This window comes from Labrus mixtus, chromosome 15 (genome assembly GCF_963584025.1).
Source record: "Labrus mixtus chromosome 15, fLabMix1.1, whole genome shotgun sequence".
NCBI lineage: Eukaryota > Metazoa > Chordata > Actinopteri > Labriformes > Labridae > Labrus > Labrus mixtus.
In genome coordinates, this window is record NC_083626.1 from 7,376,451 (window position 1) to 7,400,742 (window position 24,292).

Genomic DNA, 24,292 nt, shown 5'->3' on the forward strand with positions numbered 1-24,292 from the left:
TTTTATACACATAGTAAGTGTCACTTGAAGTAGTTTTGTGCATTCATGTCGACGAAAAGGCATAATTACAGCGTTGCAGCCTGCAGATGTTAGTTGTATTCTACAAGCAAAAAGGCGGGCTAACTGCAGTTGGCAGTTCAACCTCCTATCATGCCTCAATCCCTCTGATTCAGAGAAACTACACACTACACATGTAATCAGTCAATATTTCCACTTTAGAATCTGTATCCATATCATCCTCAAACATCCTATATTGATCAGGCTCCTTTCCATGCAGTATAGGCTCACATCCTGCTCTCAGGTTAACATGATTCTTATCACCAGAAATGTAATTCACTACTCCTTCACATTATTTAGTACAGATCTTTTTTCTCTATGTTTGCTGTATGAGAATCTACACTGATGTGCATTGCACTGAGGGCTGAGATGTCTGAAATGTCACATTTTGAAACAGAAACAAACTCTATTACCTTTGCTCAATCAGGGACTGACAGTCTTAGAGACACCACTTCACACAGTGTTAGATGTCCATTAACATGACTGAAGAGAGCAGCACATGTGAATATTGCATGAGGCATCGACTGGAAGTATCTGCAGCTACTCATTTGGGCTGGACTTGAGTGGAGAGGGCGGAAGGTTATCTCAGGATAGATGTTTGGAGAAAGGGTACAGTAATGATCCCCTCAGTCTGATCAATAACTAAATTTGACATATGATCCAAATTGACAACCCCAGCTGAAATGTAACTGCACCAGAAGAACGACTGGTTGAAATGTTGAAATGAACTTTGCAGTGCAAGTCATTTCTGGGCCATTAGCTAGATTGTATACGAATTGCTGATGGCAAACGTGATTGGACTGTGGAGTGAGAATCTCGAGTGTTTCTCTCCTTGCTCTGTTTGTCAAACAGCCGGAAGGGGCTAAGGTAAAAGCTTACACTGTGCAGTTTCGCGTGGTTATTGCAATTGGTTTTCTAGAGGGACCGACAGCGACTGCATCCTCCTCCAGCAGCAGCAGCAGCAGCAGCAGCAGAGCAGCAGCACACACCCCTCAGCACCGGTGATGCATCCCCGCGGCAAGGACACGGACAACTCCTCGTCAGAGTCGTCTCGACTTTAGAATGGTGAAGAAATCTCTCAACGGCGGGGTTTACCCAACTCAAGCCGGAGAGAAGAAGCACAAAGTCGGCTTTGTAGGATTGGACCCGGGAGCTCCGGAATCCAGCAGGGATGGGGCGCTGCTCATTGCGGGATCTGAAAGCACCAAGCGGAGCACCATCCTCTGCAGACCGAGGTCCAGCATCTCCGCAGGTAGACCCAGACCGTCGAAGAAAAATGCCAGCTATCGGAAGCTACAGAATTTCCTTTATAATGCGCTGGAGAGACCGCGGGGATGGGCGTTCATATACCACGCTTATGTGTAAGTGATGCATGTTGATTCTGTTTTCTTGGCCTCTTACTTTACTGTGTCATTATTTCAGATGTGCATATATGTTTTTTTAGTCTATATTTAAGCTCATAATCAGATGGCGCATTGAAGAGTTAAGCCTTGTCATGCTGCCAGGCTGCTCTAGCTATAGGAGTGGTATCGCTTCACCTGCAGAACTCCTGCTCCAACTCTGCTGCTGCAACTCTTGCCTAAATATCATTCTGGCATTTTGACATCTGTTCCCATTTAACTGGTCACGATGATGATGGAGAACATGGTAAACATTTTACACTCTATAGTTCATAGAGTTGCCATGTGTTGCGGCAGCATTGCGTTTCAGCACCGCGGTGTGTGGACAGCGCCGCGCCGCATCATTACTTTCACTAATTGACGTTGCAGTCCAGCTCCGCACGGTCATGTGGACTCTACTACACACAGTGTATGTGCAAGCACAGAGAATATTTTGGATTCTACATGCTGATATGTCTAGCTTCATATTATGTGTAAGTCTGAGTCAAGTATCCTACTAAACATTAGCTGCCAAACGATTTTTTTTTCATCAGACTCTGATTGCATCATAAATAAAAAAAAGGTTGGTTATATGTGACCTCTGAGTCGTCTCTCACCTATGACAGCAACTTTTTGAGAGAGAAATGCCTTCATTTTTTTTAGTGTAAGGGTTGTAAATTAGTGATGAACTTATATAAAGTTAGACTCACTGTAGAATCTGCACCAAGGTATCCAAACTTATAGTTCCTTGAATTCTGACTGTACAATCAATTGTTCATTTAAGTAGAACCCTATCACCTAACAATGTCAATATGTTGCTGGAAATGTAGACATTTTGTCAAAAAAAAGGGTTAGTTAGTTTCTCTTGGTTGAAAAACCTTTTGAAGAATTTTAGAAGAAATTATTCAACCGTTTTTACTTTCAGTCGATAGTTAGGTTAAGTGGAAAAGTGGGAGTTTTCTTTTTATAGACATAGTAAGTGTCACTTGAAGTAGTTTTGTGCATTCATGTCGATGAAAAGGCATAATTACAGCGTTGCAGCCTGCAGATGTTAGTTGTAGTCTACAAGCAAAAAGGCGGGCTAACTGCAGTTGGCAGTTCAACCTCCTATCATGCCTCAATCCCTCTGATTCAGAGAAACTACATGTTTGGTAGTGAGGTGCCGAAATGGCCTCATCATTAAGGAATTCGCTGTACGCAGCATATCGGCTCCCCTGAGACGGCTGGATGCTCAGAAGTGAGCCTTTAATGTTGAACCACACACACACCCTGTGGGTGCTGCTGAAATATTAACTGAATACTATAGTAGCTACCTAGAACTCCTTCTTCAACATTTGTTTTGCTTTTTTTTGGGAGATCTTCACCGGTCAGGATTCGCTCTTAGGATGGGGTGCTAGTTTCATGGCTGAATCTGATGCAGGCAGCGGTGATGTTTTTGTCGGATAATATGGCATTTAGAGCTAAACTACACCAAGAAACCTAGCTGGGGCAGGGCCAGCTAAACTGAAGCTGCTTAAAATCTGAAAAAAACTAAACAAGAAAGCACTCTATAGATTTCAAAGATGTGAAGAAATGAGCTAAAAGTCCCTAAGGTGTACCTTTAGTTAAACAAATTTGTAAAAAGGTGAAGCAGTGCCATCCATCCTGCAAGAGAACATCTGCAGAGTAACCACGACCCTGCCTCTCTTCCATTTGTCTGCTCGATACATTATTCATAGTCACCACACTTCATTTAATCTCCCAACTCTCCCCACTTCCAGCCAGCCAGCTGATTTATAAAACTATCATGTGCTAACTTCGTTGGGATCTTTCCACTCATCCTTCATTCTTAAACTTATCTCTCTGCTCCGAAAGACACAAGGTTAGGCAAACAAAATGACACCGCTGCCTTGAACTGACAAACACTGCTGTGCATAATGTGCTCGTGCTCAGACAATACCTATTTCTCTTAGATGGGTGTACGCTCCTGAATTGTTTGGCAGGTGTCTCATTCCTTTCTCTCGTTTGTAATGCATGTGTGAGGGATCAATATGTGGAACATGAGTACCTATATCAAGGGCACTCTCCGTCTTTCTACCTCTCTTTCTCTCTCAATCTTTCTATCTAAAAGCAAGGCCAACCTTTCTCTGCCTCTCGTTCTGTCTGTGGTCCAACATCAGTAAAAAAGAGAGACACAGTGATCCGCGGTCAAGGATATCAGAATCATGGGCATGTAAATCTTAATCATTGTGTAATATGCAGCAGCATACTGTAACTGTAACAGAACATTTTGAAATCTTGCAAGTGAAAAGACAATCTGTGCAAACGTTTTAGAGAAGAGTCTTCCTTAAACACTTTGCTATCAAAGTTGTCTCTCTGTTTCTAGTTAATACAAATTCTGTAAGGCGGGACGATTTCTTAAAAGAGCCCTCTGATTTCTCTCAAGGTAGCGTCTCTTCTAAGCGCTGGGATGTTCTCTTACTAATACTGAGATCAAGGCTCTAAAATCTTCTCTAGTTTGGCTTCAGCATGAGCCTCATTAGTGTGTGTCGTCTTGCAGGAAGCTCCAGCCGTGTGAATAAATTGAAAAGCCTCTGCAGATGTAGAAAAGATGAAGAAACGTGCCAGTTCTGCACCAAAGTGGGGGAAAAAAACTACTAGTGAAAAAAAGGCAGTCTAGAGGGAAGAAGGGAGGGGCAAAAAGCTTTGAGGAAGTGATCAGTCAGGCAAATCAAAATAAACGTTCTGTTAAATTTCACAAAGTGATTCACAGAGACAGATGGAGGACACGGTCCAGTTATTCACCATTCTGCTGAGCTGGCTGGCTTAAGACAAACTGGGAAAGAAATAAGGCGAGGACAGAAGCAGACAGATGCCGGCTGCCAAGCTGCTGAGACGTGATGGAGTGGTCTGCTTTAGCAGAAGAGATGGAAAGAGAATACTACAGTCTGAATGCTGAGTCCTTTCATCAGGTTATGGCAGGGAAAGGATTGTGTCAACTGTTTTTTTTTTTTAAAGAAAAGACCCAGAAAGCTTTTAGGTTATTTAAATGATTAATTATGTTGAAATTATTTATTGTGACGCAAGACTTCCCATGAAATCAATCTAGGTCAATTTAGCACCCTTTAAATGTAAAAAAGGAAATGTAAAAGCAACAGCTTAATTGTAAAGCTCAATTAGCTTAGAGTGGCTAATAATCCGCCTCTTCAATATAATTTATTTGTTTAAATGCTCATGGGAGAGGATCCTCAAACACAATAGTGCCAATGTACAGAAGCAATAGAGTAAAAACATCCAAAATAATTCATAAAAAGCTCAACCTATAAAGTTCTAAACTTTGGGCAATGCAGTACCAGATTCAAATTAGAGAGGTGTTTTTAAAGGAGATTAAATAAAAACAGCAATGAAAGTGGTGGAATGAATACAGTTTGAAAAAGAATAAAGACAGTGTCATCTGCATACAGAGGAACTGTATGTATCTCTGTACAGTGATAAGCTAATATCATTTATACAAGAGTTAATCAAGTAGGTCCAAGAATTTATCTTTGGGGCTTAACTTGTGGAGGACCTCAAGGTAGCTGTTCAGGGCCACTATTGTTTTCAGTCTTTTATCTCCAATTTGTTTTATATAAAGGTGCAAATTAATATATCATGATCATGTCTATAAACCCCTCAATTTCAGCCCTGCTCAGAACAGGCTGTTTCTGTGTCTGTAGATTTAAATATGTAAATGAGCTGTGTCTGACCACACCCCCTCTCTGGAAGGGCTTGGGTGTCTCGGGCTTTCTCGCGCCATGCCCTATTATTTACAGTGAGAAGGCAGACTCAGAGGGCAGAACAAACACCTAGCTGTGGGAGTGTCACCCACCTGGGGGAGGGGTTACTGCCCTTTGTGATGTCATAAAGGGAAAATCTCCAAACGGCCTGTTTGAGCACACATTTTCTGAAAAGTGGAGCAGGCAGAAGACATAGAGGATGGACTTTTCTCATAATTGGGAGGTTTATTGACAGACTAGGGACACATATTAGAGTTAGAAAAACGTGGAGAAGTGTATTTTGCATAATATGTGACCTTTAATAAGCGGACACACACAGGTATGTGTGTATGTAAAGACCAGCGGACAAATGGCTGTCATGTGCAAACTTACATTTCATATATTTTTACACAGTCATTTAATTCTTTCATTTGTATGTGAGAGGCCTGTAACACCTTTTTGTTTATTTAAATTTCTCCTGTTTCTTTCTATCTTTCCCTTTCTCACCCTGGAATATTTGATACCAATTGGTATTCACATTAATGTCTATTTAAATTGTAATCTTCTTAAAATGATTTTCCAGGTTGCAGAAAACTATCAACTGTTACTTAGTCCTATACTGAATGATTTCTGCTACTGCCCAAGTTCCATGTTTTTGTCCCAACTTCCACCTGTACATTTTATTTTTTATCCACATAACACTGACTGGAGTCTGTTATTATTGGAGCATGATGTAACCGGCCTGAATGCTCTGCTACTGCATACTACTATATAGAGTTATAAACTGGTATAGTTTCACTTTGCAGACTGATCTAAAGCTACATGATGGGTGTAGGCTGGGTATGTGTAATTGTTGTTAAGCCTGCTTTATTTATTCATTTGCAGATTGTTGCTGTTTTGTTATGCACACTAGAGATAAAGAGCTGAAGACAGGAAAACCTCTTTGATATTCTCCAGTGTTGTAGGCTTCCTGCACCACAGTGGCTCACAGGGAACACAGGGAAAGTAACTACAGTAGCAGGGTCACTCCTGTATGTATTTACACAAGATGAGTGCCCCAGAAAGTCATCATCACTATCAAACATCCCCTGAGGATGATCACAGAGGGGCCGCTGCAGTGCTGGCACATGGTCTTCACAGTCACTGTTTGCTTTGTGAAACACCCTCTTTTGCTCTCCTTGAGTTCGTAGCAGTCTAAATTTAGCGTGATGACATGAGTACGTCTGGGTAGCCAATGTTGTGCTGAGCGAGGCAAATCAATGTTTCTTTATCTGCAGCTCAGGAGGAAATGCAGTCTTCTCCGCTTCCAACAACAGCCCCCCTCGACTCGATTGATAAATAGTCACGTTCCTACTCATGTCGTCTGGGCCTCTCCGGCATCAAGTGGATGTTTTATATGTTGCTGTTTGTTGACTGCAGAATGGATGATCAGTCCAAGTGGGATTTTATTTGGGACGGAGGTGGCAATCCACATGAGATAGCATAAAAAAAAACGTGTGTGTTTTTGACCACAGGGATCTTTTGATGATGTGTGCCGTAGTTGAAACATGTTAAATATAGAAGCAAACGATCCTTCAGATATAAGATGAAAACTTTGCAATATTTAAATATCTTCTGCCCAAAGATATACTTTGAAATGTCCCGAAAATAATGTAATTGTTTCACCATTAGCCAAACTTTATTTGCTTGTTGCAGAGTAAGATGAAAATGAGAAGACTGATAGCACTCTTATGTTTGTGTTCTCATATGAAGCTAAAGCCGAGAGATGTTCAACTACTTAGGATTGATATTTGAAATGTGGACAGTGAACCTGAACCTGTAAAAGGTTTTAAAAAATTCAACCCACACACACTACTTAGGCTTACTGACCTCGTTTAAAGTTTAAAATCAACAGGTTATTTGGGTTATTTGGTAGTTTGGGGATTCACCAACAAGCAAATTGTCCAAGACCCAAAGCTTTGGTGTTTCTTGTTATTAAAAGATTTATTCTTGGGCTTTTATTGGAGAAATAGGACAGTGGATAGAGTCAGAGCGTCCCGGTGTTTCCTATTATTTATGACAAAGTAAATGCAGCAGATTCTCAGATTTTAGAACAAGGAACAAGGTCAAGTTTGACTTGTTTTGCCTGAAAAATTAGCAATCAAATTAAAAAAAAGTTTGAATTTAATCTTATTTTTGGACTAATTAGCTCAGCTAAACAGACATATTTAGTGGACAATCATTTTGGAGCAACAATTTTTTGCATATTGGTTGTCAACATTCAGACAAAGTTGAGAGCTGGAGAGAAGTTGTTGGCAAACGTTAAGTAATCAGCTAACACTGGTACTACCCTTGTGCAGCTGTTATTCACAGCAACTGTGAGATTATGTGGGAAACTTATTTTGGTTAGTAAAACAAAGGCTTCTAACAAAATGAACCTATGATAACAATGATCAAACATTTCTGAAGTGTCTTTTTTGGCAACTGAACGCTAAAAGAGATGTCTGGTTGCTGTGGTAGAGATATGTCAGTAACTACATACTGTACTTAAGCATGGATTGCCTAAAAAGGATGCAACGACAGCCGTAACCTCTGACCCTGTGGTAACATCCACTATTTAATACACATGGGTCTACACACCCATCTTTCTGCACATGAGCTGATTTCTGAAATGTCAAATTCAGATTCATTTAGTAAAAAACTAACACCTTAGCTCAATCCCACAGTTACACACAGCTGCCCAGTCATAACATTGCGACACTGTAAAGAACATTTTGTGTCCAAACTCAAGGCGGCATTGATTTATTTTTGATAAACAGACATGGGTACTGCTCTCTTTCCTTTGTCCACTCATGACAACACTTCATGCATTTTGAGCTTTTCCTCTAGTTGGACACAATCCTTCTAACCACGAGCTGCCTGCTGTGTGTGTCCACAGACAGCATGATGGGGAGGTATAAATGAATCTTTGCAGGCTCCACTCTGCTGATGGTGAAGCAGAGAGGAAAGGCGAGTAGCTGTAAAAACTAATTGTCTGACTGCTCTAGGAGGCAGGGTCTGTCCCTCTCCTTTATCAGCGAGTGTCCTCATTAGTAGGTACTGATGAGCTCGGCAAGGTCGAGTCAGGGAAGTTGCATATGCTGATTAGACTCTCAGTCAGAAGGCTTCTTTGTCCACTACACTTAATTTCACTGGTTACATGTGCTTAAGATATCTTAAAGAGATCTTACAGAGCACTGTCATTTAAGAACAATGGGAGCCCCTTGTCATTTAAAACTGTTTGTTTTTCTCCCAGCTCATCAAAAACAAACTCAACTTTCACATTGGTGTTAATGTATTAGAAATGTTTTTGCAGTCTTGAGATGCCTTTTCGATTAGCAAGATATTTTAAAGGGACTTCATGTTGAATCCCTGGTTTAGACCTTTGTGCTCTGAAGTAAAAGATGTATTGATTGACGTGTTTCCAGTATTCTTAAATGTTTCAGTTTTTAGATGCTAGCATGACAAGTCAATGTGACAAGTCAAAGTGCTGTAGGACAAGATGTGAAGTGTGTGACAGCTTGAAAGACTGACCTAAATAAACCCCCAGGCTACAGACAGGGACGTCAGACGTCTCAGAGTTGCCCTAATGCAATATTTCTCTGAAAAGGTTTGGAGGCATTTGATTCCCTTAGAGCTCTGAATCTGTGTAAAGATATCAGTGGATGTATGAATGAACTTCAACACTAGTGACAGAATTAGAACATCATTTAACCTACTCGGTCAGAAGGGGAAAAAATTACAATGGACTTCAAAATGGAGCTACAAACAACCAAAACATAAACACTACTCCTCAGATGCTTTAATTACCCTGAGTGTGACTCTAAATTAAAACAAATCTGACTGTATGTTGTATGTACAAGAGAAGCCGTTCAACATCTGACAGTCACGTACAATTCAAATTTTATTTAAGGGAAAATGTATGAAAACAATTTCTTAGTGCATGCAGAGCTCTTGTTTTACCAAGCAAGCGTTGACTGCTGTATCCATCAATGATGTATGAGATGCTAGAAAACATACACACACACACATACACACATACACACATACACACACACACACACACACACACACACACACACACACACACACACACACACACACATACTGTACTGTAAATGTTAGAGTGAATGAGGTCACATGGTTTAACTAATCCAAACAATGGCTCCTCAGAACATTTAGCATTTGGTTATTGTCTTTATGTCTGATGTAGCATTGTAAAAAAAAACCATATAGAAGTAGGTTATCCAGGGATCTATCATTGCTGCATAACTGGATCTCTGCAGCCTTATACTGATTGGCTGACAGCCAACAGCCGCTGCCAGGAGTTTGATGTGGCCAAACAGAAACTGCAGCACAGCACCAGAAAAAAGAAAAAGAAAAAAACATCAGGTGAGCTGCAGTGAGCTCAAATAGATTCTAGCTATCATTATTGAGGGAATTGGAGGAGGATGGATGAGCCTATTTGATGACAAAAATTGATTGTAAACAATTGGATGAACTTGCTTGACACCCTGTGAAGAATCTGATACTACTTTAGACTGGAGGAATAAAAACTTCCTGGAGGAAGGAAATCTACCTGAATGGAACCAGAAGGATCTCGAGGCGTAGTTGCTCTTGTAGAACAAATCTGTTTGTTTCCCTTTTGATTTCAGCAGAATTACAATCCAGCGCGATCATGTCGAGCCATTTACACATTTCAGTCTGACAACTCACATTCCCATACTTAAAAATATTTATTGCACCAGAACATAGTTTGTGTTTGGCATCTAGGCTCCACCCTAATCACTCCTTGCAGTTTAAATTCAAAAGCAGAAATTTGAGGAGTGATGCGATGATGAATCGGAGCCTACAGGTGGATTCTGGGGTTGGTGGTGTTGCTGAGGAAGAGTGCAGTACTGCTGCAGGTCATAACTGGCAATGAAAGAGCCGAGAGAGAGAGCGGGAAATCTTGCAGCTCAAATGCATTTGGAAGGAGGTTTTGTCAGGTGTCACTTTTACCTGCAGTGTGAGTGCAGCCTAAATTGCCCCTAGATGTGAATTGTTGTTTGTCCTGCATTTGACTGGAAACCTGTCCAGGATGTACCCCACCTCTCACCCGATGACAGGGGGATAGGCTCCTGAACCTCGTGACCCAGGGCAGGAAATGAATTGATGGACCACTTGTGCAGAGGCCGTCCATGCCATCAGTCCACCTTATCGCTATGATTAATGTTGGTTGCATTAGGAGTCCTGCATTGCTCCAGTATTGAATTTCACCAGGCTCGCTCCATTAGCTTTGTTTTCCAAGTCCTTCAGTAGATCTGTTCTAAGGAGGTCCCTGAGGTCGGGCCCTGCTGTGCCTCTTCCTCTTTACATCCCATGTTATCTTTCATCCTGTAACACTCAGCTGATCGTGTCAGGCAGGTTGAAGAGGTGTGGCTGCACAATCTGTTTATGTCAAACCTCAAGAGTAACATTGACCAGATGAATTAGTCTAATGGATGTTTTCTGTATCGTTCTCATTTTAGTTGATATCTGTTGGGTGCTATTTTCCCAATCTACACTTTGAACCCTGTTCTGTAGGGCTACACCATATGGGGAATTATAGATATTTTTATAGATATTGCAAAAGGATTTTCATTTCTCCCAGAAAAAGTATTTCAGTCATGCTGGTGTGACATTTGCTGGGATCTAAACAAAGGCTAGAGCATCTCTACAGCCCCACAGTACTTCAATATGAAGCTGTTTGTCAAACATCTAAGCTTCATCAAAAATTGCAGCTTCTGTGCTATCAATATTGCTCGTGATCTTGATAACAAGTTTGACTAATGACTTCTGCAGAAGGCATCTTAACTTGTTTAAACTCTAAGGAGAGTGCTTCATGTGTTTCTGTCTTTCCTGGAAGAACTGCTGAAATGTCAGCGAATAACCTTCCTCGGTCTACTGATGTGAGGTGTCGACTGATGTCAGTCCATGTTTTACTCTCACAGGTTATTGGATTTTCAGAGTGCATGTGTAGAGGTGTTCACATTGGATCACTTGGGGGTTTTATATTTAAGGACTGGTGAAATCTTTGCTCAAATGATCATTCACTTTATTAAGGTTGTATGTGCTTGCCTGCCATCAGTTCTTCTCAGTGACTATTCTGGAGTCTGTTAGGGCCCAAGGCTTGAATTCACATGGGGAGCTTCCAACCCTACGTTCATCACCATTATGTTATGAATGTCCTATAAGTGAGTGCTGTCAGATGAGACAGCACTTTGCACATCTTTAGCCACGGCTGTGGTTTAAAGTTAAAGTCGTCCCCTCCAATTGGTTGCTTTGGACAATCATCGCCTCTGGTTCTTCTTTCAAGTAACTTTGTCCTGAACTAACTTATTCCCTTATTTACTCATCCCATCTGAACCGCTGCAGTTTGGCTTGTTTCCACTAATAAAGGCACTGCTGGGGTCTGCAGCTCTAATTATTCATCCTGTCCCCAACTGTCCCCACTTAAGCTTTAGATACAGATCAGCAGATGGTTCATTATTCTATCCCAGCCATCAGAGCAGCTGAATGTTAAACCTAATATGGAAATGTCTGAGAGAGTTGGCTGACATCCATTGAATATTAGGACATAAGTACATCTTGGGTTTGATGAATTGACACTCTTGTCTTGACATTATGGTGGTTGCATCCTGCTTGGGCACATAAAAATGCACTGAATGTGCTTCACTGGAAAAGCTGTATCTAAAAATGCAGATTTAACTGTGACATACTGTACCTTTAAAAGAGACAATAACTGTTTTTATACTTTCCCCTCTCTTTTCCAGCTTCCTCTTGGTCTTCTCCTGTCTCATACTTTCAGTCTTTGCCACCATCAAAGAGTTCAAAAATAGCTCAGAGAGTGCCTTGTACATCCTGGTACGTATAATTTTATTCGCTGTTGACCTGTTCTCTATATGCATTCACCTCTTAGGATGAACCCCGCTCTTCTGGCTTGTTGTTCCACAGGAAATTGTGACCATTGTCGTGTTTGGAGTGGAGTACATTGTGAGGATATGGGCCGCCGGCTGCTGCTGTCGCTACAGAGGATGGAGAGGGAGGCTAAAATTTGCCAGAAAGCCTTTCTGTGTCATAGGTGAAAAAAATGGGGATGGCGGTGTTTTGTTGGCGGTCATTTCTCTAACCTTGCTCTCTCCCAAACACAAAAAAAAGATGTCTTTCTTTTTCTTCCATTTCTAAAAGCAAGAGAGTTTGAATAAGGATATGAAAACTTTCTTTGTGGTTCCTTCACGTCATGTCAGAACCTCAATGAATATGTGTGACTTCTAATCAAGTTGTCCACTCGAGTAACTTACTGTAGGCAACTTTCACATAGCAAGAAGAATCATTCTCAGCTTGCACAGTTAAGTGTTGGTAATCCAGTCTGATCGGATCATGGTTATACTATCTCTTACTTTCCTGGCTGTTCAGCGTGTGTGGACTTCTATGATTGTGTTTTCTTCTCTCTGCAGACATCATGGTGCTCATTGCCTCAGTATCTGTTCTGGCTGCTGGATCTCAGGGCAATGTCTTTGCCACCTCGGCCATCAGGAGTCTGAGGTTCCTGCAGATCCTTCGCATGCTGCGTATGGACCGCCGTGGAGGCACCTGGAAGCTGCTCGGATCTGTAGTTTATGCCCACAGCAAGGTGACCTTTTGTTGTAGAACTTCACTCAGAGTTATTTTTTGTAGAAATCCTCCCTTTCTTATAAGTTGGTGTGTATAATAGTAAATAAGTGTTTTAAATCGTATCTGAAATGCACAGTCAAATTAACAGGACTTTAACTCCCAAGCCAATGAAACAATGTTTTTCATTTATGAAGTGAAATGGAATTTGTTCTTATTTTTGCAAGAACTACCATTTGCTTTTACTTTTTAAATGTGGCTTGTGTCAGACTTTTATGTAAACTTTGAACATGTTATCTTTTTTATAACCAGCTGAAAGGCAGTGTGTTGTATCATGTCTGTTGCCAAAGCTATCAAGCAGCTCCTGGGGCTAACAGCACAATTTATCAACCAAAATATGGTCAAGCTCATTGTAAAAAACAAGCCGGTGATCCCATTACAACCACAACTGGTTTGAGTCCCATATCTTCTTTAAACCTAGCTTTAAGGTTCTTCACTTTATCTTGACACCGCAGCCACGATCTTCTGTGGCCACGTTCGACCCCTCAAGTTTTGCTCGTACAGAAGTGTCCCCCAAATACTTACAGGCACAAAAACCTAACTGTCCCTACCCTGACTACCTCCATCGCAGCGGTCAGTTTGTTTTCATTGAGTGTAAGTGACACCTGAGTGACGTCCTGCCAGCGCAGAACTGTGGCGGTTCTGACTGATCCTCCTGACCTCCCTGTAAGAACTCAGGTCACAGTGCAAAAAATCTGATCTGTATCTGATTCAGGACCACATGACAGTGGCCTGAAGTCAAATCTGAGTCACATATGAGAGCAATGAAAATCTGATTTGTGTCACCTTTACCTGCCGTGTGAACCTAGCCTCAGTTTTAAGTTTTTTCAAGTCTCAGGTCCCCAAAATGTTCCCCAAAAGAAGTTTAAAGAGACGACTTCAAGTAATAAAAAAAAAAAAGACTCATGTTCATATTGGTTTAAAGCAATAACAGTTTCAGCTGTTTGTTTGTGCTACTTTCCAGCCAAGTAATTCAGTCATGCTGAGGAAAAAACATTTTTCTCTCTGTGATTTTAATGAGCTTTCAAATAGAATTATTTGCATGCACTAATACTCTAAGGGAAATGTGCTACTGCTTCAGTGTGTGATGTTGTGAGCTGGAGCAGGGAGGGTGTGTGCAGCAGGCGTGGAGTCGAGGGAAATAAAGATGTTTATGAAATACTTGGTTTGCCGCAGAGGCCATCCGTCTCACACAATCGTGTCCAATATTATTACAGAACGGCCGTTTTTACAAACTCACAGGGGTTATATCACCAACGTCTGCAGCCTCCTGGATGACACTTTATTACTTTGCATTCCCCAGTGCTGATTGTATTGGTTTTCTCTGCAGGAGCTCATCACGGCGTGGTACATTGGCTTCCTGTGCCTCATCCTGGCTTCATTTCTGGTCTACTCTGTGGAAAAGGAGTCGAACGACGAGTTTGAGACCTACGCTGATGCTCTGTGGTGGGGACTGGTGAGACATGCACGCAGTTAAAAATCCAGTTCCTCTTAATTCCAGGTTAAAATATCTTGAAACTGTAACACACAACTCAAATCAAGTAGTGACTTTGATCCATCTTTCCAATAGATCACTCTCACCACCATTGGTTATGGCGATAAGGTCCCGAAGACCTGGAATGGGCGCTTGCTGGCGGCGACATTCAGCATGATCGGAGTCGCCTTCTTTGCACTTCCTGCTGTAAGTATGAACGAACATCGATTGGACTTTAAAGCAAGTGTTGTAATCACAAGACAACGCTTAAACTGCTGAATACCAGCTGTCTTGTTTCTCTTAATTCTGTCTCCATCCATCATGGTGTTGAATCATTATTGATCTGGGGTTATTGCTTGGCAACGCTGTGGATCTATTAACATTATTAAGCTTAGCTGGACCCTGAACACCGAAAGAGAATGTAGCCTATGCATTGTTAATTCAAAGGTCACATATTCTCCTCCTCTTTAACCAGTTTCAATAAGTCTCAGAGGTCCTCGAAACATGTCTGTGAATGTTCTTGTTCTAAAACCACTCTGATCCTGTATTTGATCATGCCTATAAACCCCTCTATTTCAGCCCTGCTCAGAACAGGCTGTTTCTGTGTCTGTATCTTTAAATATGTAAATGAGCTGTGTCTGAACACGCCCCTCTCTGGAAGTGGCTAAGGCACCATTCCCAATCATATACAGTGAGAAGGCAGACTCAGAGGGCAGAACAAACACCTAGCTGTGGGAATGTCACCCATCTGGGGGAGGGGTTACTGCCCTTTGTGATGTCATGAAGGGAAAATCTGCAAACGGCTTGTTTGAGCACACATTTTCTGAAAAGTGGAGCAGGCAACAGACGGAGAGGATGGACTTTTTTCATAAGAGTATTTAGCAAAATATGTGGCTACGCCTGTCCTTTTTTGTGATGTGAATGTTTCACTAAAAAGTAAAGTTCTAAATACTTGTTTGTATGGGAAAATTTGCAGTATTTATATACCATTAGAGGCATTGCACTTCGTCCCCAGTTTTTATGAAGCTATAGTCATTCTGAAAAAGAAAGCACTCTAAGCAAGTGAGTCTGTGAGTCTGTCAGACAAAAGAAATAAACTAAAAGCTTCCTCTAAATCTGAAAAACACGGCCCCTTTCTCCCTTTACATTCAGAAAGCTCTCATCTCATGATGTCGTACTTCCAGTCACTGATGCATTTGTTCCAGCCACTGATGTGTTTGTGAGATGCTGTTAAATGTTTGGTGTCATCTAAGATTTAAAGATGTCATACAAAGCAGTAAGCTCTGAGTAAGCAGCTAACACCTGCTCAGTTTATCACACACATTGGATGCTGTATGAGTTGACTTCTGATTTATGAAGAGGAAATCAGAATGTTCTCTCACCTTTACCTCAGAACATTTAAGATGTACAGATCTATGCTATTATGTCTTTACTAGATTTTTATAATGGATTTATAAATGTGTCTCTGTTTTTTTTGATGAGGCTTTCTGTTGTTCTTGCAGTTTCAACTCTAGACCTGTAGGGGTCACTGAACCTCCCTGATCACTAAATGAGCTCTGTGTGTCTCTCTTCATCTGCTTATCTGTTCAGGGCATCCTGGGTTCTGGCTTTGCCCTCAAAGTTCAGGAGCAACACCGACAGAAACATTTTGAGAAGAGACGTAACCCTGCAGCAGGCCTCATACAGGTATATACAATCTGTCAACAGTAGATAACAACATGGTATGTATTCTGTTATATAATAGGGCTTTCACACTTCCAGAAAACTCCTCAAATACTCCTGATATTTCCAGGAGGAGCTGTACATGTGTGAACGCAAACAGACACATTTTTCTCTCTGTATAGTGGACTCTGTTACTTTGTCCGCTGTTTCTGCGTTGTTCTTATAAGTCACATCTTACCTCAGGAGACTCCCCGACCCCCCTCCCATCTGACAGGGATAGTCTCCCGCTGTGAGGTGCATGTGTGAACAGCCAGGTCGGGATAATATCCGGAGCAGTCCTCCTGAAATTATCTAGATATTTTAAAGAGTGCTTATGTGAGAACAGCTTAACTGAGATCATCTCTGTTTTTGTAATTTCATTTTGACAATATTGTTATTTTTCCATCCAGGGTGCATGGAGGTTTTATGCCACCAACCTGTCCCGTACAGACCTGCTGTGCACTTGGGATTTTTACGAGCAGACTGTCGCTGTTCCCATGTACAGGTAAGTGATTACACCTTATTCCACTGTTTCAATGAACACTAGTTTCTACAGTGTTCTGAGAGGCTTCTATTGATCCATTTTCTAAGGCCTCATTTGTATTCTCTCCTGTGTTCATGACTTAAAAACAGGCAAGGAAACGTTTTTGCCAGCTTCATCTTTATTATCTCTTTCATCTTTGACACTATTTGATTAAAAAAAAATTTTTGGGATAATTTCTTTAAAGATACAATATGTAGAATTTTACACTGAAGTATCTAAATTAATTAAACATTGACTAAACGTTAAATGTTATATATATTTTTTTCTTGAGTACTTACATTATCTCAAATATTTCCAAAAGTTATCAAAGCCAGAGAAATCTGTAATTTTTAAGTTATAATCAGTCTATTTGTAGTGGAGTCAGCCATGACGGACAAGACATGTTTATCATTGCCGTGGATACACAGGATGTTAACATGGAAACATATGAGAAAGTTTGATAGTTTAGGTAAGACTTATAAAATGGATCAGCACATTGTCATTTAATCACTTCTCTTTCTTAGCCTCCATAGTCGTCCCATATCAAGTTCTGCAATCTGTTTTAAAATTGTCAAGCTAAGTAGAAAAGTGAGCCGTCTGCGTGTCCTCATCTTCTTGTTGAATAAGATACTACAGTCTGCTGTGAACAGTGACACTCTGTTAGTTTACAGTGAATGACTATGGTGTTGGCAGCGACACCACAACCTCTTTGAAATGCTCTTCAAAATACAAACTACGCCAGTAGCTACTTTGTCAAATGAACCACCTACATGACAGTCCAGCTGAATGAATCAGCCAAAAAAAAAAAAAAAAAAAGCTGCTGACTTTCACAACAAAGATTTCTATGATGTGCCTGGAAGAAGAAGAAGAAGAAGAAAAAGATCACTCTGTGTCTGTTTGGAAATGGCAACAAAGAACGTTCTGTCTTTCCAGATTAATTTGAGGTGAAAAGGTGATGACCAGCAGAATAGATAACTGCCAAATTAAATGGAATCAGCTTTGAAAAATGCCCGACGGCGAGATGTAACCTTTCAGCACTGAGTGGGTGAAAGTGACTCGACAGAATGACATGATGCTCTCTTTCTTTTCCCAGACTCATCCCGCCTCTGAATCAGCTGGACCTGCTGAGGAATCTGAAGGGAAAGTCATTCAGGTATCAAATCTCAGACACCATCATCAGCTACATACAAATGACTGTTTATAGACATTAGTCCGATATAAACATGACCGTCAGAGTGAGTAAGATGATGATGATGACCTCATGATGACAAGAATGTTAATGTAACTGGAAGCTTTTTGCCTTTGGTAGGGAAAATGACATCACGATTATCTTTATTGTTGTTGACCACCATTTATTTTATAAGACGTAGACAGATAAAGAAGGGGATGTTTACAAAGTGCTTTGACATGCAAGCAAAATAAGAACAAAACATAAGAACCAAACACACAAGAAAATCTCTGTAATCATTTATTCACCATTTATTTTTGGGCTGTTTTGCCTTTATTGGATAGGACAGTAGATAGAGTATGAAATCAGGAGAGAGAGTGGAGAATGGCATGCAGAAAAGGAGCCACAGGTCGGACTTCAATCCTGGCCGACCGCTTGCAAGGACTATAGCCTCCATGGGGCTCAACCTTACCGATAGTCATGCTCTCTAATGCGAGTAAATCTGAATTTAAAACAAACTCATCCCTAAAAACACAGAGGGATGCTGAACATGATATACGTCCAGTACAGTGGGATGCATGACTGACTTGTACTGTTGAACAGACGGTTTGTTCTGTCCTCACAGGAAAGAGTCTCAAACTGAAACCTCTCCCAGGTCTGTGATCTGAATGTTTCTTTTATCCATCGTCACCTCCCTTTGGCTTCTCTTCAATTCTGCTCTTAGCTGCTGCTGAGCCACTCTTCTTGAAGGAGTGTGTGCACTCTTACATATCTGTATGTGTGTGTTTGAGTGTGTGCGTTATCGTGCGTATGTCCTGTATGTTAGACATGGATGTGACTGTGTGTTGGGTGCCTCCTTCAAGAACGGTCTTGCTGCATTTGCTCACGTGGTGCTCAAAGATCAGCTCTCTTTGGCCTCACTCCCGACTCACAGCTTTATGAAATATTCACCCATAAGCTGTTCTTTGATCCTCTAGCTCTCAGCACCACCTTGTGAAGAAGTGACTCTGAACACTTTAAAGCCTTGCTTGAGTATTTATCACACTGTTTTTGACTTAAGAAACAAGTGAAATGAATGATATTGTAGTAACACTTTATAGTGACTAATCTCGTTACATGCTAATTGCATCTTTTGTTTAACTTTGTCAAGAAATGACCGACTTAAAAATGAAATCCATATTTTTAAAAAATACATTGAGGTTGCAAATAACAATGACCACGGTAATGGTTACCATAAAGTGTTACTGGCACACAGTATGGCACACACTGCTGTTTCTGTGACTGTACCCACTGCTTTTTTATCTTTTTGTGTCTCCTCTCCTGCCCACCACTCCAGTAATGAAAATGCACACAAAGACAGACTTTGCGGGTGCTGTCCGAGAACTATTAGGTATAGTTGCTGCACAGAAACTAACAACATGCACTGCAAGTCTGTGTTTCTCCTTACTCTCCTGTCTCTGCTCCCTCTTTAAACACAAGTACAGATAGCAAAATCCCAGAAAAGGGCAACAGACAACATTTCACAAAGTCTATCCAAGCAGCACTGTCAATAATGTCTACAAGACACGTTTGTTTACTGAACCCAACAGCTTATCTACCCATAGCTTTCACCTGTTTCTCTGATGAAATGCAAATATATCTGTTTTTTGCGCCCTGTCAGAGTTGATTTATGGTTTCTGTCTCGTTATGTCTTTATGCCGTTAATTTGCTTGCTGCCTTTTTTGCCTCTTCAGCCCTCATAAACTTCTGTTCAGCAGGCCATACTGCTGACTACCTAACAATGCGTTTCCTTTGACCGATTCTCGTGTAATCAGGCGGAGCAAACAGTATGATGGTGAATTATTTTGCATGATTTGTGTTCATTTTTTGCATAGAGCGAGACCACGGCTCCTCCTTTTGAGACTTGCAGTGTCACTTTGCTTCCCGTGCATGCTTGCTTGTAGCTTCCTGCTGCTTGCCTGACCCACTGAATGCTCCACTATGTTGGTATGTGGACATGGCTCCTTCTGCTGTAGGACATTGCCCATTTTGCGTTGCTGCTGAGGTAAGATTTAATATCATATTAGTGCTAAATAAAAATAAAAAAATCACTTAAAACAACAAAGCAGTAGGAAAAGACATGAAGTTACAGATGATACATTTTGATCAGTTTGATGATGCTGTAACAAACCTGTTTTTACTTGGTTACATTTCCCTTCTCGTTACCTGCTGTCTGTAGTCGGAAGGCCAGTCTGAAGGACAAGGTGTTTCCCAGTCCCTCCAAGGCTCCCGTGGTCAAAGGGAAGGCCCAGTCTCCAGGGGCGGAGGACGGGGCTGAAGGAAGTCCCAACAAGGTCGCCAAGAGCTGGAGCTTCACAGAGAAGAACAGAACGCCAAAACACGCTTTCAAAGTCAGAGGCGGCCCCTCACGACAAAACTCAGAGGGTGAGGGGACTCCACACAGGACAGAATGACACAAGACCACATCAATTATTCATTCTATTGACTTTTCAAGAACAGTACCAGTTGCTTCTACTTTTGTTTCTGGGCCAGCTACTAGCTTATTATTCATTGCATTATAAATGGTCTGTGTTTGTTTTTATACTCACTAAACAATGTAAGGTGCAAATGGTCTGAGACAGCATGTAAACAATCATGAAACATGTAGGCCTAACTAAGATGAAAGACGTCTGTTTACTTTATTACCGAGAGTTAAATAAGAAGATCAAATCCTCTCAAGTCTTTATGGTTAATATGTAGCTATGATCCAGACAATTAGCTTAAAATCCACCTATAAGCAGCTTAACACTCACTAGTGAATTAGCTAACTAACTAGTGACTAGCTAGTTAACGTATTGGTAACTAGTGGTTTTAACTTGTTACTTCCTAAATCATCATAAATCATAATCATAAATACCCCAAATTGTAAACAGACTAAGCAATGCCAGTTGCTTTTGTTAGCTTTTCTAAGGCAGAGTGTTGCTTTGAGCTAAATGCTAACTGCAGCATGTCTAACAGTAACTGCCTGTTTAAATTTTGATAGTCACATAAATGACAAAGGCTTTTCACCCATGACACCATGGATGCTGAAAATACAAGAAATGTTTTTTTAATCGTGATTCTGCAAGCAGATATATGTTGTTGATATACTGTATGTTTCCTTCGCTAATGCTGTTTTAATATCTAATCTGTTGGCATGAATGTCACAAATAACTGTTCGTTAGTAGAGCTATATGTTGTAACTTATCTTGAAACAAAGTCAGAGATTTTCACGACACACTGAAGACAAAAAAAGTCTTCACTGTGACAACCTTTGGTTTGTATGATAGTGTTCAGCCCAGCTGCATCCATATGTCATCCAGGCCACTGTATCACTATCAACAACTATACTTCTTCTCTTTCTCCATTTCTTTGCATTTTCGTTCAACAGTTTGAACCAGTTCTCATTAGTTGTTTTTCTTCTTCCGCCTCATGGCATGTTAAAGTGCTGATTGAAATGCAGGAGGAAGACTTTGGACTGAAGAGTTTTCCAGGTTAGACAAGTCATCATGACATGTCTTTAATTTAGATTTGAATATTATACAGTGTTGTCTAGACTGTGTTTTACCATACGTGTTAAAGTTTTTACGATATGCAGCTTGTTAAGTGTAGATGTAAGAGAAGAGATACCAGGCCTTTCAAACATGACAACATTATCCAAAAGTTCCCATGTTTGGAAATGATTTGTCTGCTGCAGTCATCCTGCTAGGATCCATAACAAATCTTCTCCCATGTCTCTCCTTTCTCTCTCTTTGCAGCAATTGAAGGTTTAATAAGTAAGACATTGGGATATTTTGTTGGTTGGCTTCTGTGGGGGGAGGGGAATTTTCAAAAGACAAGTGACTGGTCTGAGATCCCTGCATGCTGAAATCTGCTGAGATTTGTTCACTTGACATGAACCCTTTTTGGATTTTTTTCCTTCTATGAGTTCCCCCCTCTGATGATGGCGAAAGACTAAAGCATGACACTAGCTAAGCATGTAATGGTTTAAGTATTTATCAGGGTTGTAAAGAATGCCTTTAATCAGGGATAGGCTAAGTTAATAAGGGGTTCAAGTCAAGTGGTGCCAAGAGAATCCAAATCAACCCAGAGACAAAATGCACCAAAGACCTGCTTTAGGCTGCATGAAGAGACCTCAATTTCCCCACCAGATTCTGAGTAGCAGTGATACATGACCTCAATGCCTGTTGGCAATATGCTCGAATCCCATAGAAAAGTCTTCTGGCTATGCTTAAACTGTAAGTTACAGTACTGATCTAGAGTGTCATTGGTGGTGGGAAGAGAGCACTTATTCTAAATGGTTCAGGTAAAGCTGTGTCCCATCAACACTATCCTTCAATTCTGCACCAAGTCCTTGTTCCATATGTTTTTCCACAAAGCCCGCTCACTACACTCACAAACTGGCTAACTGGCTTGAAACCAACTTGGTAATTGAATTTTTGCACCTTTTAAAGCTAAAAGCAAGAGCTCCGCATTGCTTCTGTTGCAGACCCTGTTCGTCATGCGCAAAAATGAAATATTCTTTAAGAGTGTCCTTGTCTTTGTTCTGTAGAGGCCAGCCTCCCAGGAGAGGAAATTGGTGATGATAAGAGCTGCCACTGCGACTTTCTCACTCAAGAATTACCACCAGGCTTGAAGGTTACAATAAGGGCGATCTGGTAAGGCTTTGATTCAATACCTGTATTTGTATAGCTCTGCAATACTTCACCTATGGAGACAAAAAAGGGCATGAACATCTTATGCTAGCTATGTTTCACTGCTATCAATAATGCCTCATTCTCGACTTATTTGCTGAGATAGGAACATACAACAATGGCTAATACAAGTAAGCAACATTAGCAGTCATACAATCTGATAAAAAAAAGTGGGCCCACCATCATCAGGGGTCAAGGGACCCTGGGAAGGAGGAACCTGCAGCTTGTGCTGGAGGTGAAATGAAATCAGCTAGATTGGGTTGGGTTCACAACCATGCACAGCAACTTAAGAATATTTAGGTGGACACTGGTGCTGAAGGAACCAAACCTTTCAGGGCTGGTTACCACAAGCAGGTAAGTATCAGGTTGCCTGGGGGGCTGTGGCTTCAGTATATAGAAGCAAAAAACCCCAGCTATAGAAGAAATTGGAGGAGCTGTGATGAAGAACTTTGATTTGATCTCAATGAAGTTCTGACCCAAACTGGGGATGTGGTTAAGCAGTCAAAATAAGAAGAATACTTTCTTGATTGTTCCCATTTTTACCACTTTAATGGTGGCATTTTAAAAAGTATAGAGGCTTAGCAATATGAACCGTCTCCTCCTAATATAGTAACTTTTTTTTGGTTGTTGGGGTTTTCAGAAAATGGCTTATAACACATGGCTTATAAATAGAACTCTATAAAACCTATGTCCACATTATAAACACAGAACTGTCTCTGTGTCATGTTGCCTTTGTTTCACATGTAAAAATACCTTCTCCTTTCCTCAGCATCATGAGGTTTCTGGTGTCAAAGAGGAGATTCAAAGAGAGCCTGCGGCCTTACGACGTCATGGATGTGATAGAGCAATACTCTGCAGGTCACCTGGACATGCTGTCTCGCATTAAGAACCTGCAGTCCAGGCAAGTGCACATTCACTGTACTGTATGTTTTTCTTTTAATTGAATCCTGAGCCACACTCAGTGATAAACCTAACGTCTTAGAGCCTAAATATCAGTATTGATATGTTGTATACATTGAAGCATTTTAAGAAACAGTTCTGTTCATCTGTACAGTTAGAATAAAAGTCATGATGTGATTTAGTAACAGTGTTTGTGGAGTTTCTGGATACACACATGTTGTGACACTCAAGTCATTGATTTGCCTGTTTCATTTGTCCAACTCCATGTGTTGTATTCAGCTCTTTAGATCTTTTACCTTTAAAATTTGACTAATTTCTTAATTCATGCATTTTATATATAATGTTGCTGTATAACTCACCGTGTCTTCAACAAGTCAGTTTAACTTTTCACAAATTAGCTCCCCACATTTGAATCCCCTCGAGGTCTAACATGCAGAATAAATATATTCCAACAGAGAAATAATGCACTTTTCATCCATGAAGCAAGTGTTTGTGGAATATATTGAAACTTGTTTTCCATAGCTGATGTTCTTCCCTCGTTGCTTCATTTTGCATTGCACTCATATCGTCTCTGTGTGCCTTGCCAGGATAGATATGATTGTGGGGCCCCCTCCCCCATCAACACCTCGCCATAAGAAGTCCACTGAAGGTCCTAGGTTAGGTTAATAGACTGCACCTCTAGATGCTCTCTTTTACCAGCATTATGCTCCTTATGACACAGTAGATATATTATAGACGTTACATGCTACCTTTTTATTTGGATTGAAGGAACCCCTTTTGAGCTCAAGCCCCTTGACCTGCCTCATTAAACTGGATCAATCACACTGATATAATGTCATCATAACTCTCTCGTGCATGGCGTCCCCTGTAGATATTTGGAAGCTATTTTGAACCCTACATGTTGCAGTACCATATCCCTACCACAAGGTGGAGG

At 40.9% G+C, this 24,292-nt stretch overlaps 1 protein-coding gene across 10 annotated transcripts in view; it reads left to right on the forward strand.

Annotated features, from left to right (window-relative positions):
• The first annotated feature begins 521 nt into the window (after positions 1–521).
• The window catches only part of LOC132989741 (potassium voltage-gated channel subfamily KQT member 2-like), a 27,543-nt gene continuing 3,772 nt past the window's right edge, over positions 522–24,292 (forward strand). The window contains exons 1-17 of one of the 10 annotated variants that reach the window (XM_061057544.1): positions 522–1,418; positions 11,983–12,073; positions 12,164–12,290; positions 12,667–12,842; positions 14,211–14,336; positions 14,451–14,561; positions 15,945–16,040; positions 16,466–16,560; positions 17,672–17,731; positions 18,372–18,401; positions 19,083–19,136; positions 19,965–20,170; positions 21,211–21,258; positions 21,523–21,540; positions 22,317–22,422; positions 23,228–23,359; positions 23,946–24,014. In XM_061057544.1, the coding sequence (XP_060913527.1) occupies positions 1,120–1,418; positions 11,983–12,073; positions 12,164–12,290; positions 12,667–12,842; positions 14,211–14,336; positions 14,451–14,561; positions 15,945–16,040; positions 16,466–16,560; positions 17,672–17,731; positions 18,372–18,401; positions 19,083–19,136; positions 19,965–20,170; positions 21,211–21,258; positions 21,523–21,540; positions 22,317–22,422; positions 23,228–23,359; positions 23,946–24,014 (1,844 nt within the window). In that variant the 5' untranslated portion in view covers positions 522–1,119. The remainder of the gene's footprint in view (positions 1,419–11,982; positions 12,074–12,163; positions 12,291–12,666; positions 12,843–14,210; positions 14,337–14,450; positions 14,562–15,944; positions 16,041–16,465; positions 16,561–17,671; positions 17,732–18,371; positions 18,402–19,082; positions 19,137–19,964; positions 20,171–21,210; positions 21,259–21,522; positions 21,541–22,316; positions 22,423–23,227; positions 23,360–23,945; positions 24,015–24,292) is intronic. The other 9 variants (XM_061057545.1, XM_061057547.1, XM_061057546.1 and 6 more) reach the window with 9 other exon arrangements.